General features: G+C 35.8%; 2 protein-coding genes across 3 annotated transcripts in view; one reads left to right on the forward strand and one right to left on the reverse strand.

Annotated features, from left to right (window-relative positions):
* The window catches only part of TEX9 (testis expressed 9), a 49,880-nt gene that overhangs the window by 24,601 nt on the left and 5,164 nt on the right, over nucleotides 1–20,115 (forward strand). For both annotated transcript variants that reach the window (XM_027840876.1, XM_027840877.1), the window contains 5 exons: nucleotides 626–804; nucleotides 3,063–3,145; nucleotides 3,643–3,816; nucleotides 15,076–15,210; nucleotides 19,781–19,915. In XM_027840876.1, coding sequence (XP_027696677.1) covers nucleotides 626–804; nucleotides 3,063–3,145; nucleotides 3,643–3,816; nucleotides 15,076–15,210; nucleotides 19,781–19,915 — 706 coding nt within the window. The remainder of the gene's footprint in view (nucleotides 1–625; nucleotides 805–3,062; nucleotides 3,146–3,642; nucleotides 3,817–15,075; nucleotides 15,211–19,780; nucleotides 19,916–20,115) is intronic.
* The window catches only part of MNS1 (meiosis specific nuclear structural 1), a 56,147-nt gene continuing 51,928 nt past the window's right edge, over nucleotides 15,897–20,115 (reverse strand). Inside the window, exon 11 of the transcript XR_003567197.1 lies at nucleotides 15,897–15,932. The gene's annotated coding sequence lies outside the window, so the exon portion shown is untranslated. The remainder of the gene's footprint in view (nucleotides 15,933–20,115) is intronic.

Below are 20,115 nucleotides of genomic sequence, written 5' to 3' on the forward strand. Positions count from 1 at the left end.
TGAGATCTCTTCTAGTTCTTGAGCCATGATCCTATGATTATTTTTGTTCATTGAAAAAGTTCTACTTTTTCTGAGTTTTCAGGTAAAAATTAGTCTTTAATTCTTTAGTTTGAGTTCTAAGTAGATATGATTTTTAATTGGAACAAAAAAAATCTCACACAAAAACCCACTAGGATTAAATGAATTAAATACTGTTTGCATCTGTTCAACAATTCTTCCAAAGACCCTTTGACACAGCTACTCATGTGAATGGGGTTATTTGGCTCTGTGAAGTGTGGCCCAGGCAACGTAAGCTCCTGTAGCACTTCTCTAGAGCCACGTTAAGATGAAAAGTCACGAACTAAATTTTGTACATGAATTCAAGGCTCTCTGCTTCTGGCTTAGATGTTCACCTGTTTAGAAGCAGAGGAACACCTAGCTTACTAAGGACCAGTTCAAGGTCCTGTGATTCATAAAGACCACAATGACTAATAAGACATTTTGTTATGGTACATACCTAACTTGTATGTGAAAGTATTCCTAGAAATAATCATAGATCATATTGTACATTTTGATTTTGTAGTATTTTAACCTTTTATATCATGCAGTTAAGAGAGGCAGTAACTTTATATGCTTTATATTTTAGTGTAAAATTTAAATGTACTAACATGCAAACTGCCAATGATGTTGCTGTCCCAGAGGACTTCAAAGATTTTTCACTTACAAACACAATTAATAGAATTGAAGGAAAATTAGAAGAAGGAGATTTACCTGATGACATAGATGATGATATTTTTCCTGGTCTCAGTGAAGACATTGGAACAGGTAGGATTTCATTAGCTTGGTTTTTTAAGGTATATATGTATTTATGTGTATTCATGTCACATCTACTATGTTGAATAAATCTTTGAGGAAAATCAATTTTGCTGAATTTTAAAAATGTGCTGTAGTTATAGATAGTACTTGGCACTTAGTGGGTGCGTAGTAAATATTTCTTGATTGATGCTTCTTATAAAGATGTTAAAGTGAAATAAAATGGTTAAAATGGTAATTTAAAGTAACCATTCAAAAAGTTTTTATCCTCTGATTTTTTTCCTCATTGTATTTGTATTAACTGTATGCTTATTCCTCTTCTTATATAAAATACCTAAATAGGGACTATTGGCATATTATTATTGGATAATGTAATGATTTAAATTTCTAAAGTCATCTTTTACTGTTTGTGCACTATCACCATCTTGGTGAACCATTAAGAATTAATAGTAACTTTAGCTAATTTAGAAATAATATTGATTACTCTGAGAGCTAGTCTGCAGTGTTTGCTTAAGGTATCTCAAATTAAAATGGCATTATGAGTTCAGGTTTCACTTTGTATTCACTTTATTTTTTAATTAGAATTTTTTTCAATTATTAAGCATTTACATTTTCTCCCACATACCTCTCCCCATAACTGGAAAAAGAAAAAGAAAAATCTTGTAACAAATATACATAATCATGAAAACAAATCCCCATACTGGCCATGTCCAAAAATGTGTCTTCCATTCTGCATAGTTAGTCCATCATCTCTCTGTCAAGAGATACATAGTATTATTGTTATGTCTTCTGGAATCATGGTCACTCATTTCATTGATCAGAGTTGTTTAAGTCTTTGAAAAAAATTTTTCATAATGTTGTTGATGTAGTATAATTTATTCTTCAGGGCGAGATCATTTCACTCTTCATTATTTATACATGTTTTCTCATGTTTCTCTGGAACCAGCTTTTTCTTCAGTTCTCACAGCCCAGTAGTATTCCATTACACTCATATACCATAATTTCTTTACTCATTCATTAATTGATGGACATTCCCTTAGTTTCCAGTTCTTTGCCACTACAAAAAGAGCTGCTTTAAATATTTTTGTTGATATCCGACTTTTATCTCTTTCTCTGATTCCCTTTGGGGTACTAGTGGAATCACAGGGTCAAAATGTATGCATAATTTAGTTACTTTTTGGTTATAGTTCCAAATTGTTTTTCAGAAGGACTGTTCCAATTTATAGCTTCACCAGCAATGTGTCAGTGTGCCCCTGTTTTCCTCTAATATTAGTCATTTTTCTTTTTTGTCAAGTTTGCCAACCTGATCTGTCTGAGATACAACCTCAGTTACTAATCTTTTTTTTAAGGCATTTGGGGGTCAAGTGACTTGCCCAGGGTCACACAGCTATTAAGTGTCAAGTGTTTGGTCTGAGGCCAGATTTGAACTCAGGTCCTCCTGACTTTAAGGCTGGTGCTCTATCCACTGCGCCACCTAGCTGCCTCCTCAGTTACTAATCTTGATTTGCATTTCTCTTTTAGTGGTTTGGAGCATTTTTTCATATGGCTATATCAATAGCTTGGTTCTTTTTTCTTAGAAAATTGCATGTTCTTTGACTATTTATTATTTGGCAAATGACTCTTGTTCTTGTGATTTTGAATCTGTTCCATAGATATCTTGGAAGTGACAGTATCATCAGAGAAACCAGCTGCAAACATTTTCCCCCCCATTTTTCTGTTTCCCTTCTAATTTTGGCTGAATTATTTTTTTTTACTGAAAAAAAATTTTAAAACAATTATGTGTAATCAAAAATTGTCCATTTCCTTCTCTGTGATCTTCCTTATATAGATGTGAATTATCCTTCTGTCTGTAGATCTGAAAGTAATTTCTTCTGTGTTCCTTTAACTTGTTTAGTATATGATTTTTTGTATCTAAGTCACATATCTGTTTAAATCTTATCATGGCATATAGTGTGAGATACTGGCCTAAGCCTAATTTCTGCCAGTCTGCTGTCCAGTTTTCCCAGTAGTTTTTGTCAGATAATGAGTCCTTACCCATGAAGCTGAGGTCTTTGGATTCATCAAACACTAGGCTTCTAGGTTTGTTTGTTTTGGTATGTTATGTACCTAAAATATTCACTTCCAGAGGTATGTAACTTACAAACCTTAGAGGTTTGCTAAAGATGAAAAAAATTAACATGAGTAAAGTGGGTTGTCTAGTGAGAGAATGGATATGTGGTAGGAAGCCTCAATGGTTTAAAAGTATTAAATACAATTATTTAAATTCACAGAGGCCCAGATCAGATTTCTAAAGGCAAAACTCCGTGTCATGCAGGAAGAATTGGATAGTCTTGTATATGATTGCAATAAAAAGGTAAACATTTTTAGACTCTTAGAATATCATCTGTAGGTAAATTATTGTATTCATATATGTAAAAATATACTTTTCCTAAATATTTATAAAGCTTACTCTTATACATTTTCTAGCCCTTAAACTAATAATTAAATTTTTGGAGTAGTATTAGTTGTACAGTATTTCAAATTGTGAAATTTTAAAATTGCACATATATATATTAAATATCATTCAATATATTCCATTCTGAGATGTTCAGTGTCATTTCATAGAAGTAAAGCATTTTTCTAATATGAGATCTCAAATTAGAATCTTTCAGATTAGAATTATATGGTCATTATTTGACTTGAATATTGTTTTTTAAAGATAAATATTGATAGTTTTCTGTTCTTCAGGAAACAGTTATAAACATCACACAATATTACATGAAGTTCTTTTATTTAAATAGTATACTAAATCTGTTTTGAAATCATGTATGTTCTTTTCACACAAACTAATATATAGTTATTTAACTATAGGAGGATGAAGTAAGAAATTTAAAAGCCTCTCTTAAAGATGTTAATGAAGATCGTGCTAGAATGGAGCGAACAATCAACATTCAGCAATCTCAGATTGAAAAATATAAAACTCTTTCAGAGGAAGCAAACAAAAAATGTGATGGATTTCAGCAACAGCTGACTGCAGTAGAAAAGGTAATAATTTTGCATTCTTTGCCTAAATGCAAAAATAGCCTAAAATCATTAATTATTCATACTTTTAGAGACAACAGGTTTTGTTGTACAATTATTTGTTCACTCAATATTTACTTAGGACTCTTCCTCCATAAAGTGGCAAGATAGAGGTAAGAGGTAGACGGATTATTATTCTAGAGTGATTAATGAGAAAAGTAAGTGTTTAAAAAAATTTTCTTTCAAAACTTTTAATATTAACATAAAAGTAATTAAAATACCAAATGAAGTATATCACAAATTTAGGGAGTCCAGCAGTTATCCATACTAGCATCTAAAGTTAATAGTAAACATATCCAGATCATATTTCAATTAGGTGGCATTTTATATTCTTTATACTAACTTTTAGTGTGTTTATACAATATTTATTTTCTTTAAATGTCCTAATCTTACATAATTGGTTTTTATCTTGTTAGTAAAATTTAATAAGACAGCTCATATATCATTAAGACAGCTCAGAAAAGATTTGATGATACAAAGAATGTTATTAAATCTTTATTTCTCAGCCCTGGGCATTTTCACTGGCTGTGCTCCATGTCTGGAATGCTCTCTCTCATCCCTGACTCCTCGCTTGCTTTAAGTTCCAACTAAAATCCTATATTTTGTAGGAAGCCTTGTTCCAACCCCTCCTAATTCTAGTGCCCTTCCTCTGTTAATTATTTCCTATTTCTCCTGTATGTAGCTTGTTTGTGCATATTTATTTGCTTGTTGTTTCCCCCATTCGATTGTAAGATCTTGGAGGGCATGGACTGTTTTTTACCACTTTTTGTATCCTTCGTGCTTAGTGGTGAGAGTTCTCATATCATTGAAATCGTGTCCTTCATATGTTGACATTGCAGCTTTGCTACCAAGTTTTAATTCTATCTCTGCTCTTGGACTTATGTCCAAACTCAAAACCCTTCTCTTCCTTTCCAATTCCACTACCGTAAGTCTATTCTAACTTTTATTATCTCATACCTAGAAGTATGATAGCTGCCTAACTGGTCTCCCTGCCTTCAGCGTTTCTTTTCTAGTTCATTCACCACAGCCAGATTAATATTTTTAAAACTCTGCCACTTCCAAGGTTAAAAGCCTTTAATGGTGCCTTGTTATCTATCAGATAAAAGTCTAAATGACATGACATTCAAAGCCCACTACAGGAAGGATCTTCTGGTTGCAATCTACCTTGTTACTCTTATCTCACATGGACAAGAGAAGCGACATTAATGAGGCAGTATAAAGAGCCCTGGATTTGGAGTCAGATCACCTGGGTTCAGATGTTGCCTTGGGCAAATCATTTAAATTTTCTGGACCTCCTTTCCATAAAATGAAGGGGTTAGACTAGATGGGTTCTAGCTCTCTTCTAGCTCTCCCATCTTATTGCTCCTTCTCCTTTTCCTCTGGCCAAACCAAAGCATTTGCTATTTCAAAATACTCAGCCTGCCTTCTTTTCTGCATTACCAATGTCTGGAATGCTTCCTCTCTTAAAATTAATGCCACCTCCTCCATGTAGCTTTATCTGATTCCTCTCATCTAGAAGTGATCCTTTAGTACCTTTCATGTACTTAACAAGATCAACTTTCTATTTTATTTGTGTCAGTATTTTGTCTCTTCTGGTAGATTGCAAGTTGCCTTTGGGCTGTATTTTATTTATTTTTGTGTCCCCTTTCCCCCTAAAAGTCCTACTCTGATGCCTCATAATAGTGTAAAGGGGATCCTAGGTTCTCAGATTCTTTGCTAATAGAGTGCAGGCTCTAGCAAGATCTTATCAAATTGGAAAATGAAGTCAGGTAATGGAATGTCTGCCTTTTGGTTGATAACTAGTTTACCTAAGTTTGTATGATCACAACATTATTGATCAACAGCTGGAAGGGCCTACCTGGTCCAACATTCTCATTTTACAGACAGGTAAACTGAAGCCCAGGGAGTTTAAGTAGGTTCAAGCCCAAGTTCACACATGTGGTCAGTGTGCTCAGAGATCAAATTTGAATCCAGGTCCTCTGACTCTGGCATCAAGGCTCTTTCTAACACACCATGCTGCCACCTGGGTTTAGGAGGGTTGGTCACTAGGTGATAATTTTTTTGGCCACAAGAATTAATGAAGACTTCCTGTTAAGGTGTAGAGAGAGTAGTACTGGTAAGATCACGTATGCTTATGAAGTATTAAAGTTTGTCTACCTTAGTGTGCAGTGCCAAGTTCATATCATAGGCCTTGTGGATGCATTTGAAAGAATGAAAAATGTATAAACTCTTTTAGATAAGTTATTTATTCCCTGATTATTTATGAAATTAGAGCATGAGCCCTTATCTTCAAACTGAACCATATATTTCTAAGGATCCACTTATATTTATACTCATTGCATTAAAATCTCTAATTACCCATTTCTTGTCTCAAAAACTTCAGATAAAAATCCATTGGTAGAATGAAATAAGCATACTTTTAACCAAGCTGTAGTGTCCATTAAGATCTATTTCAAGGCCTTAGATTCCAAATGGGAATTTTCTGGTAATTAAAATGGCAGTGCTTTCTCATAGCAGAAATTTTGATCCATTTACAGTTAGTGGGATAAAAATGTAAAGTGCTTTCCAAACCTTAAAGTACTATGTAAATGCTAGCTATTATAATTTTTTAGAAATAGCTAGATGGTACTGTGGATAGAGTGGTGGACCTGGGATCAGGAAGACCTGAGTTCAAATTGCACCCTGTCTCTTAATAGTTGTGTGATAGTGGACAAGCCACTTAACCTCTGTCTTTCTTCAGTTCCTCATCTGTAAAATGGGGAATAATAATAGTACCTTCTCCCAGGGATGTTATGAGGATGAAACTGATATTTATAAAGCATTTTACAAATCTTAAAGCACAGTATAAAAGCTATTACTATTATTAGTGAGGCAGCATGACACTGGATGAGAGAACTAGCTTTGGTCAGAAATAACTGGATTTAAGTCCATCCACTAAAACATACTGACCCTGAGTTACTGGGCCAGTCACTTGATCTCTTAGCTCCCCTTGTAACTCAGCCTATAACTTGTAGAGCTGGTGCTGATCTTCACTGGTATAGGGAACTTCCTCAACAGAAATTCCCTATATCATTGAAATCATAGGTCTGGTACCAAAAAATGGTGACTGATTAAACATTTTTTGTTTGTGGTAGTGTGATCACATCAGGTCTTTAATCGAACAATTCTTTCGAAATTCTATCCTTTTATATTGGAATGCCTAGCTCAGAAGTATCAAACATGAAGTCTATGGAATATATGCAGCCTGTGATACTCCTGAGTGCAGCCTGAACCAGATAAAAATTTAATTGGAAAATATTTTGCAAAATTTTTAAAATACAATGAAATATAGATAATGTTAATATGTGATTTTCTAAGTCAATTATGTGCCTGCAGGGATTTTTAAGTACAGCATATTGGCCCCAGTTTTTATTTGAGCTTGACGCCACTTTCCTAGCCCATTGCAGTTTTCAAATCCTCTGGCCATTGATATAATCATTATGTAGTCTTTACAGTCCCATGTTCACAACCAAATAACAGGTGATACAGGTCCAAACCTGAGTGAGAAATAAAAATTAATTTCCTTTTTTAACATTTCCTTCCCCCCTTTATTGATCTGAAGTATGATACTGAGCTATCAGTGCCTCATAGAACCTCTGGGGAAGCATATGTTTAGACTCCCAACCCTGGAGGAAATATGGACCCTCTAAATCAAGTACTCAAGAGTACTTTCATAATATCTGCGATCGGAGCGTAACAAATCACTCACCATTACGTTGGCCTTGCAGAGTTATGTGCCCTTTACTGCTGCTTCTCTTTCTTTTTCTAGTTGCTATGAATACCTTGAGGATATGAGAGAATTCTCTTTTGTATAAAGAGCACAGGCAAAAAGAGCAGCTCCAAAAGTTTTGGGACCATTAGAACACCATCATTTCAAATCTTCTCTTTTGAGTGTCGTGGAAAGAGTTGTAACTCAAGAGATTAAGCAAGATATTCACTTTCTACTTCTGATGTGACCTGTGTGACTATGGGACAGTCACTTAACCTAAGCCTCAGTTTCCACATGTGTAAGATGGGATAATGATATTTCTAGCACCTACCTAACAGGGCTGTTATGAGGGTCCAATTAAATAATACATATAAGACAGTTTACAAAACTTAAAGTGCTGCTTAAATGTTAACACTGATAATTATGAAATCCCGGATCTTTTGAAGTAAGGTTTAAGTGAGGGTTATAAAGTCATTAGCAAGATGTCAGAGCAAAGAAAAAGAGCTTATGTATTACTGTAAAAAGGAGCTGAAATGAGACAGAAGGAACTGTGGACTTTATAGCCAGTAGGGAATAGTTGTCTTTTTAGTTTGAGCAGTCAAATAAATTAGGTTTGTGCCTAGTGTAGCTACCACCCACAAAGCTGTGAAGGAGGCTGGTGATAGCAGATGGTATACATACACAGTTTGATTTGTTTGGGACCACATACAGAACAGCATGTGTTTTTTTCTTTTAATTACTCAGAACCAGAAAGATTAGTTTTCAAATAAAACAGTAATACAGCCAGGAGAAAATTTATACTGAAGAGAACAAGCCAGCTTTTGATTATTTACCCTTGTAGAATGTACCTCTTTAGCTTAGGGCTCACAGTGATAAGGTATAGTGGACCTCAGGGACTGAAAACACAGTTAATCAGGGGAGGAACATGGTAAGGGGTGTGTGTGTGTGTGTGTGTGTGTGTGTGTGTGTGTGTTGTGTGCGTGTCTGTATGTGTGTGCGTGTCTGTGTGTGTCTGTGTATGTGTTGTGTATGTGTGTGTGTGTGTGTGTGTGTGTTGTGTGTGTGTGTGTGTCTGTGGGGGGGAGTGGGGGTGGCCTGGGCAGCGGCATTAGTGAGAAGGTCCCTGAGGAGAGGAAGTGGTCTTGATTGGTTCAGTATTAACACAGGGAAACCACTTAGAAGGCAGCCATAAGAGAAAGTAAATGGCGCCAATGGTGGGCACTCCACCGAGGCCATGTCTTCGGCCTTTTACTCTTCTCTCTGCACTTTCTCCCTTGGAGATTTTGCTCCCTCCCCTGGCTTCACTCACTGTTTCTCTGTAGATGAGAAGTAGCAGAGCATCGTTGTAGACTTGGAGTCAAGAAGACTTGGGTTCAAATCCCACCTTAAACACTTACTTAGCTTATTCTACTGAGCAAGTCCCTTAACCCCTCTGAACCTCTGGTACCTCATTTGCAAAATGAATGTGTAAATATATATGTACATATATAATTATAATATTTTCATCATGTGTATATATAATATTGTAAACCTTGAAACGTTATGTAAGATGAGCTGAGCTATTTTATTATTATGACTCTCAAGTCCCTAATACTTTTTAAAGTTTTAATCCTGTATTTTCAGCTGCTTCTGGAAAATTTCCCCTAGATATATCCTACTGATTCATCAAAAACATGTTCAACATGACTAATGTGAAAATAGGTTTCATATGAATGTGTGTATAGCCTGTATCAGATTGCATGCCATCTTGAAGTGGGGGGAGGGCAGAGAAGGGGAGAAAATTTAGAACTCAAAATCTTATGGAAGTGATTATTGAAAACTAAAAATAAATAAATAAGTTTTTAAAAAAGAAAAAAGAAAAGACATTAGTAGCTCTGTAGCGTCGTATGTATAAGTTACCCTTCTGTGTGTGTGCCCTGGCCACAGATATTCTTTGGCCACATACATTTCTCATATGTACATTCCTCCAAGTGTACAACCTAACCAATTGTGTCCCCTAGGTGTGCGTGCCTCTCCGTATGTTTTATCTCTACGTGCCCACTATTTTTCTTGTGTGTATTTTAGGGAGATAATAGCCCATGTTTACAGGTGAATGTTTTGTTGCTACTTTTCTTATTATACCATGCCATTCCACCAAAAACAAAACAAAACAAAACAAAAAAACCATGTTCAAAGCTGAACCCATTATCATCTGTCTTCTCCTAAGTTTCTGTTCATGGCACTGCCATTCTCACAGTGACCCAAGCTCAAAACCTTAGGCTCATCTTCAATTCTTCCTTCTCTCTTTCCCAGTATATTTAGTTAGTTGACAATCTTTATTCATTTCTTCTCTGAAATATCTCACATCTGTCTCTGTCTCCATACTCATGTTGTCACCTGTTGCTTGTACTTAGTAGTCTTTCTCCCTCTGCAGTTCATCCTTTACACTGCTATCAAAATCAACTTTCTGAAGCTTGATTCTGATTACATTATTTCCTTAATCAAAAATCTTCTATGTATTTCTGCTAACAAATGAATGAAACACAGCGACATTCAGGGCCTTCCACATTTTTCCTCTAACCTACTTTTCTCATGATATTCCTTTTCATACAGTCTTATCTCCTAGCCATCCTGAGTTATGTGTTGTTCTCCAGTCTTATCCTTCCTTCTCCAGCCTCTAGGCCAGGGGTGGGGAATCTGGGGTCTTGAGGCCACACATGGCCCTCTAGATCCTCAAGTGCGACCCCTGGACTGAATCCATTTGTTCTGTGGGCCGCACTTGAGAACCTAGAGGGCTGAATGTGACCTCAAGGCCCCAGGTTCCCCACCCCTGCTCAAGGCATTTATATGTGTCATTTCTGGAAATGTCTCTCCTAGCATCTCCACTTATTGAAATGCTTTATTCATTCTACCCTTTCCCCCACCCGGAAGCGATTCTTTTCTCACCAGGTATCTTATACTACTACCTCTCTCTCTCTCTCTCTCTCTCTCTCTCTCTCTCTCTCTCTCTCTCATAATATTGTTATTTTCCCTATTTTTTCCATTTCAGTATAGCTCAGACAATTTTGATGCACATCTACATTTGTTACAGTATAAAGGAATTTGGACGTACAATCACATAGACATTGGAGGAATATAATAAGTAGAATGTCCAGTATCTCAGTCTCCAAATAGCATAGGATCTCTTTATGTAATTCTCTTTCACAGTGACCTTATCAGCTCCCTTGGGTTCAGTTACCTTTACAAATGACTCACGATCTATATATCTAATTCTAGTTTCTCTGCTGAACTCCAGTTCCTCATCACCAGCTGCTTATTGTGCATTGCAAACAAGATATCCTGTAGGCATCTAAAAGTCAACATTTCTGAAACCAAACTTATTTGCTGTCCCTTGAAACCAAATCCTCTTCTGAATGTCCCTGTTTCTGTCTAGGGTACCACCATCCTCTCAGTTACCCAGGTGTAAAACCTTAGTATCACCCTTGACTCCTCACTCTTCTACTCGATATATCTACTCATTTGCCAAGTCTTGTCAGTTCTTCCTCTGCAACATCACTAACATCTATCCCCTTCTCTTTTCTACTTACACAGTCACCCCCTTAGGTCAGACCGTCATCACCTCTCCTAACTGGACTGGTCTCTCTGCTTGTACTGTCTTCACTCTCTGATCCATTCTCCACACCACTGCCAAAGTGATATTTGTGTGGTGCATTTCTGACCCTGTTACTCTCCTGCTGACTAAACTCCTTTGACTCCCTATTACAAATACAGACCTCTCTAGCTGACATTTAAATGCCTTCACAGCCATGCCCCAGCCTACCTTTCCAGGTTTCTTATACATTACTTCCTTTCACGCACTCTGCGGTTCAGTCAGATTGGCTTTCTTGCACTTCCTCAAACCTGGCATTCCATCTCCCACCTCCCTTCATTGATACAAGCTGCCCCATATGCTGGAAATTCATTCCCTTCCCTCTTCTGCTTCTTAGAATCCCTGACTTCTCCTCAAAGCTCAGCTCAGGCTACTCCTCCTATGTGAGACCTTTCCTGGTCCTCTGGCTGCTGGTGCTTCCTCAATGAAATAACCTTGTCCTTAGTATACATACATTGTATCTACTTATATGTGTATGCAGGTTGTCTTGATGAAATAGAATATAAGCTCTTTGAGGGCAAGTACTCTAAATTTTTTGTATCCTCAGAACATAGAAAGTTGACTAGCACTGTAGAAGGGCTTAGTAAATACTTATTGATTGATTGACAAGTTTGGATGTATTGTAATAGGATGAATTTCTGTGGTATGTTATTGTAATGTAATATTATTGTGTTATAAAAAATGATAAGCAGGATGATTTCAGAAAAACTTGGAAAGACTTACATGAACTGATGCAAAGTGAAGGGAGTAGAACCAGGAGAACATTGTAGCCAGTAACAGCAATATTGTACGATGATCAACTCTGAATGATTTAGCTATTCTCAGCAATACAAGGATTCAAAACAATTCCAAATGACTTGTGATGAAAAAATGCTATCTGCCTTCAGAGAAAGAACTGATGGCATCTGAATACAAACCAAAGCATACTACTTTTCCCTTTCTCCCTCCCTTACTTCTCTCCTCCCTTCTTTCTTGTTTTCTTCCACAAAATGACTAATATGGGAATACTTTACTTCATTGCACATGTATAATCTATATCAGATTGTGCACTGTCTCAGGGAGGGGGTGGAAAGGGAGAGAGGGATAGAATTTGGAACTAAAAACTCAAAAAACCTGAATGTTAAAAATGGTTTTTATATGTATTGGGGGAAAATAAAATATTATTTAAAAAACAGGATGAACTTCAATAGGGATATATTTAAAGGGATAAAAATCAACGTCACAAGGATAGGCTAGGGGAAGCATAGTTAAACAAGTTTATTCGTTAAAGATCTGGGGGTTCTGTAAGCTCAATATGAACCTGCAGCCAAAAGAGCTGTTGTGATCTTGGACAGCGTCAAGAGAGGTATAATTTTGAGGAACAGGCTGGTGATGTAGTCCCTTTGTACTCTGAACTGGGGAGACCACATCTGGAGTACTGTGTTTAGTTCTGGGTGCCATATTTTAAGGAGGGCATTGATTAAGTGGAGAGTACCTGAAGTGCAGCATCCAAAATAGTGAAGGGCCTTGAGCCCACTGTATATGACAGTTAGTTGAAGGGTCTGGGGATATTTATCTTGGAGAAAAGAAGGCTCAGGGGGAATGTATATTTGAAGGGCTGACATGTGGAAGAAGATTAGGACTAGAGGACATAACTTGTGAACAAAAGGTAGAAGTTGCAAAAAAAGGCAAATTTAGCCTTGATGCCTATGGTTGGAGCTATCCAAAAGTGGAATAAACTGACTTGAGAGGCGATGGCCCCTCTGTCTTTGGAGGCCTTCAGCAAAGACTAAATGACCACTTATTGGGTGTGTTATTGAGATTCCTCCCAACTCTAAAAATTTGTGATTATATGATTATTGATAGCTATTATGATTTAGTCCAAGCCCTCAATTTGCACATGAGGAAACTGAAGCCAGACACTTGAAGTGCCTTAAGATTTGAACTCAGTGGGACAGCTAGGTGGCACAGTAGATACAGCATTAGCTCTGAAGTCAGGAAGATCTGAGTTCAAATCCAGCCTCAGACCAAATACTTGACACTTACTAGCTGTGTGACCCTGGGAAAGTCACTTAACCCCAATTGCCTTAAAAAAAAAAAAAGATTTGAACTCAGGTCGTCTGGGTCCACATCAAATGTTCTTTCTGTTACACTATACTTTATAGTAACCATTCCAGTTTTGAGTGTTCTAAGGTCCAGTCAAAATGTAATAGTTTTGATGATAATCATCTTCATTAGTATCATTATCTTTTATGCAGAATAGATAGGCAAAACATATTCTTAGAAATTTTAAATGTAAAGAAAAATGCTCTGTGTTTCACACAACAAACATATCCATTGTTTAAAAACACTTTGGTTCTGTGACCCCTCTGTAACATCCATGTTACTTTAGAACCAGAAGAACAATATGCATGACTTTAAGTAATATAAATGAAAAGATAATTAAGGATAGCTATATACTCCAGGTAATTGAGAAGCCGGGAATGACTTTACAGAAAAGATTATTAAAAAATCTTTCCTTCCACTCAGCAGAAAGGTGAAGAAACACATAGGAAGAAAGTTGCATTCATGATCAAACTTTGTCATTTTATCAGTTGCTTTTTATTTTTCTTTATTACGAAGAGAAGGTCCAATTCTGCAAGCAACTCACTGTTATTTATCTGAATTATTTAACCTCTACATCTCCTACCAGGAACAAAGATGTCTCATCCTTTTTTTTTTACAGTAAATAAAAACTTCATTTATTTTCTCTATCCTAGATTGATATTGCCAACAGTCACAGATCAACATATGATACAGTTATGTATTAACTATTTCCAGCTTACAGTATTTTTTTTCCTGGAAAATAGAAGTACAAAATCAAAGCAAACAAATGAGATACTGCCATTTGGATTCATCAGAAGCAAAAGCTTAAAGTACTAGTCTTTAGCAAAACATTAACAAATCAAATCTGGATAATATAGTCAAATTCCTCTTAATTAATCAGGATCTATCAAAAAATCTATCAAATCTTATCAAATTCTGCCTTAAAATTTATTACACAAGTCATTTAAACTAAAACAGAACCCCCCTCAATAAAACAAAATCACCCTAAAGTGTTGTCCTGACTTTTTTTTTCTTTCTCTGTGTCCTTTATTGTCTAAAGTACAGGAGAATGAGACCCATCTAGTTGCATGCCATATTACCACTTTCCTTGGGCCATAATAGCTTGAGTGGAAATATTTAGTCAACATCAATACTAAGCAGCCAATTATGAATTTCAAGTTCAGACACAATGTTTGGGAAATTGCCATGTAGGTTGGTGTTTTCCATTTAGAATTGGGATTTCCCCCACTCTGTTAATGGAGAAAACACTTTATTTCCTGGAATCTTTGCAAATAACATACTTCACACAATTCCTCTTGCTTCTGTGGTTTTCTGGGGACATTTTGTGTGTGTTTTATTCTGAAATTTTTGTTTGTTTCTAATTTGTAGTTTTAGTGACTTCCTCAGAGGACTACAAAACCAGCTGCTTTTAGAAGGCACAGATGCCAATGTATAACATTGTGTAAATATTAAAAAGTATTTATATACTAAAAAACACATGTTGTCTCAATAAAATGTTATGGAAAGGCTATTTTATTATCGTATATTCACATATCTTAGTATATATTTCCTTAACCATGTTCATGTACCAATTTTCTTTATTCCTTTATTACCTGGGGCCTTTGTATACAAAGCCATCTACTTTTTTCCTAAGGTAAAGGATGAAAAAAAATGGACAAGAAAAGAGAATGGTGAAATAAAAAATGAGTTAAATAATCAAAAGAGCATGTTATATGTTATGTTTGTTATTAACATTCTATCCTTTTATTGATTTGTCCTACAGGAATTAGACAACAGAAAGAGACTACAGAAACAGGCTTCATCTAGTCAGAGTGCCATAGAAGTTCGCTTGAATAGAGCTCTTGAAGATGTAGAAAAGTATAAACTGGAGTTAAGTAAATTAAAGCAGAGTAACAAGGTACAGTCAAAATGTAATAGTTTTGATGTTAGTCACCTTCATTAGCATCATTATCTTTTATGCAGAATAGATAGGCAAAACATATTCTTAGAAATTTTAAATGTAAAGAAAAATACTCTGTGTTTCACATATCAAACGTATCCATTGTTTAAAAAGCAATAATTTAACTACAACTGAAATAATAAATAACACAAAGGTCACTGAAGACACGTGATGTAAGTATCAGCCGTGTTAGGGCATGTTACCAATAATATGTGCAAGAAGTGGCAAAGGATTCATCTGAAGGTAGTTTGTAAGCAGAAAAATTGGTGTCCTGGCCCCACAGCAAGAGAGGCAGCGGACAGACAACAATCTAAATAACTTACTTGTCATTACGAGGTACTGAGGAAAAGAGCAAAGAGTTGGGCATGTTAAATGGCTGCCACACAGAAGATTTATGGGAAACCTGGCTAAGAATTACACATGCAAAAGAGTAATCTGCATTGGTGGAGGAAGCATCCACATTGATGTAATCCATGCATACTTCAAAACATCAGAGAAAAATTAGAATTACATACCTTGAATTGTATCATAGTGTGGTGGCTGCCCAGTAGTTCAGAGGGTTGTATCCCCTAAATAGAGACCTATATCTCCATGTCCAGCTGGAGAGAAAATCCTGGAGCCGGCTACATGTTTGTCCTTATCCCATTTAATATTTTTGCCAGTGGCATAGATGATGGAACCTGGAATATTTTGATTATATTTGTATTTGACAGATAATTGGGTACAATTAATAATATCTTGGAAACTAGAACTAAAATTCAAAGTGACCAACATTATGTTCCTGAGATATATTTAATATAGGGAGCAAATATATACTTAATTATGAAAAAGTAGATCTTTGTAAATCTCCACGATGACATTTTATGTGTTGTCTTTTCTCAGGCTTTCGTCATTCTCAAAAGCCTTCTTTGATCAATGACTTGGGCCATACCTTCATCTATATTTGGGTACCAAAACCAATTGGGCGTCTTAACTGTCAAATACAATGGAACGCTTTAAGGATCTGTTATTTTGTCAGTGCTCTTACAAAGGCAGGTTGTAATCCCTTTGTTTCTTAGTAGATGAGTTTGTAGAGCAGTTATGGCTAATTAATGGGAAATGATAGGTAGGAAACCTTAGGAAAAAAGGACTTGAGAGCCATGGTGGACCAGCAACCAGCCAATTTAAGCCAATAATAAAGTACTGGTTTTAAAACCCAGTATGGTCATTAGGCTTTATTTGGGAAAATGTAGTATCTAAGGTAGGGAATTAATTCCTGTGGTATGGAATCTAATTAGTATGACATTAGGGGATTTTATTCAGCATTCAAAATTCATTCAAGTATTTATTAAGTTTCTGCTATATGCCAGGCATTATGCTAGGCAGTGAGAATACAAAGATGAAAACGAAGCAGATCCTGCCCTCAAAGAGGGCATTTTACTTTGGGTAAATGACACGTACACATAAAAAGTAAATTAAAAAATAAATATAAGGTCAGTATAGTATTGTTTTGTATACTTTAAGCCTCTCATCTTGAAGGTGCTCATGTGAAAATGAACAAGATAACTGCGTTCTGTGAATCAAAATCTATGGAATAACTTAGAAGTAGAGAAATTCAACCAGAAAATGAGATTCACCTCACTATATCTACATATATTTTGATGCTTACTTGTGGACTTCAGTGTGAATGGAAGGATGATGAAAAGTATATTGGAAAATATAATCTGGGATTAAGGAATGAAAGAGGGCAAGCATTTGTAGAATACTTGGAAGTGTCACTCAGCTAAGAAGAAAGCTTTCTTCAAGAAGAGAGTCAAAAGATGTTGGATGTAGCAGGCACCAAACAGAATTACAAAAAAATGTAATTGACAGTATCTTCACAAAGAGGAAATACAAAGTCCTGTAGTGTTATAGATTCAATCAGTAGAACAAAAGGCAACCTTGAAAGTCCTCCTCCAACCGGATGTTGCCCATGTGTTAAGATCATATGAGGTTCCTTGACAAGTACAACAACCAAGGTAATTTTGTTCAACAAGGCTTCTGATTATCGTTATCAAATGAGGCATAAAAGAGTGTGACATATGCTCACCAAGGGTGGTTGCCATTGTCATGGAAATGTCTTACCCAAAGTTCCAACAGAAGAAGGATTTACTCTAAGTGGTGAGGCCCTCCAGTTGATCTTGTTTGTAAGTGACAGTGTGCCAATTGTATCCACCCCACAGCACTACAGGGCTTTCTCAGTAAAAGCCAAAACTACCCAAAAGAGATCAGTTTAACAATCCACACAGCAAAAAGCAGGTAGATGTTTCTCGTGGTATGGAGTAAAGAGCTTCAAGAACTGGACACAGACAAGCTGGGTTCAAGCCCTGGCTCTGCCAGTTACTACCTGTGTGACTTTGGACAAGTCATTTCACTTGTTACCTTATTTGTAAAATGAGGGGGTTGGACTAGATGACCTCTAAATCCCTTCTAGCTCTAAATGTAGTCCTAGGAAAGCCTGTTGTCCAGATAATGAAATGTAGTTAGATGACCGACCCACTGATATATTTAGAAAAGTGTATATATGTATATCGGGCAGGTTCTAAAGATGAATAAGGAACCAGAATTGGATAGGAGCAGGAGAGCAGGCTGGATTCCATTTGGGAAATTGTGCAGTGCTTTCAGTGATCCCAAACTATTATTCCCTGTCACCAAAGTGTGCTACCATAGTGAGTAATTTTATAAAAATATTGCTCTAGCCTATTTGCTAAGATTTCATTTACTGTTTCAAAAAATTTCATACTATTTGATACTATTAATTATTTTTATTTTTTTATAATACTATTCATCATTGATACTGATCTGCAGTTTTTTTTCTCTGCCGTCTCTCCCCAAATTGGGTATGAGAACCATTTTTATCTCAGAGAAGGTATTTCATGTGGTGCCTTTTTTCTGAAGTTTGTAGAGTTATTTGTTCTCTTAAATGTTCACTATAATTCATTTGTAAATCCATTTGAATCAGTATTTTTTTTCCTTAAGAATTCATATATAACATGCTTTATTTCTTAGAGATAGGTTTTTTAGATTCTTTTATTTTCTATATTATTAATCTAGGAATTTTATATTTTGGGAAATAATCATTTTATTTTTTTCATTATTGTTGGTATATAATAGAGTATGGCAGTTCCTGATAATTTTCTGGATTTCCTCTCAATTTGTTGTTAATTTCCCCTTCTCAATTCTATTTTGGTAATTTGGTTTGCCTGTCCCCTTTTGGAATTGATTAGTAGTTGGGTTTTTTTTTCTTTGAAGAATATAACTTTTTTTTCCAGGTCAATAGCCTTTTGGTTTTCAATTTTGTTTCTTTATTCAAAGAACAGTCTACTCAGTTGTGCTACTCTCAAAAGGAAAACTTGGAAGTTCTCTATATGGATATGCCTATTTTTCCCACAAAAAGCATCAGGGTTAAGCAGGGGTGCCCACTCTCTCCAGTATTATTTATTTTCTACAGTGCTAGAAATGCTCACTGCAATAGTAATAAAAGTAAATAAATAATATAAATAAAAGTAGTAATAAAATAGTAAATACATTGAGAGTGAAAGTATTGCACAATTTTTCAAGTGCAGTCTATCTTACTGTCCCATTTGAGGACCCATTCATTGTCTGTCTATGTGTACTTATAGACTAACCTAGTTGATGGTCTATCCATCTTATCATTCAGTCAGTAAACCTAAAGTGCCTACTATGTACCAGGCACTATGCTTAGTTGAGGTTATAGAAAGAGGCAAATCGCTCAAAGAGCTTACAGTCTAATGGAGCAGACAATAAGCAATCAAATATGTACAGACAAACTATATACAGGAGAAATGGGATGTAATTAAAGAGAGGAAAGGAACTAGAATTAAGAGGAGTTGGGAAAGATTTCCTATAGAAGATGTGGTTTTAGTTGGAATTTAAAGAAATCCAGGGATGCCAGTAGGTAGACATGAGGAGGGAGAACATTCTAGTTATGGGGGACAATTAGAGACAATCCCTACAGCCAGGGATGGAATGTCTTGTTTGTGAAACAGTCAGGAGACTAGTGTCACTGAATTGAAGAGTATGTGGTAGAAAGTAAGGTTTGGGCTTTGAGTGCCAAACAGAGGGTTTTGTATTTGAACCTGGAAGCGATAGGGTTCAAGTACTTTGCCAAGTAGGGGATAGCTAGGTCATGCAGTGAACAGAGTGTTGGGCCTAGAGTCAGGAAGACTTTAGTTCAACTGTACTCTCAGAAACTTCCTAGCTATGTGACTCTGAGCAAGTCATTTGACTTGTCTGCCTCAGTTTCCTCAACTGTAAAATAGGGATAATCATAGCAGAGCTGTTAAAAGGATCAAATACGATTTGTAAAGTCCTTAGAAGAATGCCTGGCACAGAGTAGGAACTTAATAAATGCTTGTTTCCTTCCACTTAAATCAGTAAGTCTGATTATCAATTATAGTATTATATATATCATATATTGTATTATTATACTCACTGAAAATCAGTAAGTAAATTGGTAAGGCAACTTATTTTTTCTGCTCCGTTCTAGGACTTAGCAAATGAAGAACACAAGAAAATTGAAGGATTACAAACAGAAAACAAGAAGCTGGAAAAACAAAAAGGAGAGCTATTGACAGGTTTCAAAAAACAGCTTAAATTAATTGACATTTTAAAAAGACAAAAGGTAAGCTTATTCTGAAAACTGAATCATAGATAATTGTGTACATGCTTTTAAGAACGTTTTCTTTATCACTGAAGAATTTTTTTTGCCTTTTAGATACCTGATTATAATTATTTATATATATGTATATGTTTATGAGGCAGTTGGGGTTAAGTGACTTGCCAGGGTCACATAGCTAGTAAATGTCAAATGTCTGAGGCTGG

Source organism: Vombatus ursinus, unplaced genomic scaffold (assembly GCF_900497805.2).
Source record: "Vombatus ursinus unplaced genomic scaffold, bare-nosed wombat genome assembly UNPS02014848.1, whole genome shotgun sequence".
In the NCBI taxonomy this organism is placed as follows: domain Eukaryota; kingdom Metazoa; phylum Chordata; class Mammalia; order Diprotodontia; family Vombatidae; genus Vombatus; species Vombatus ursinus.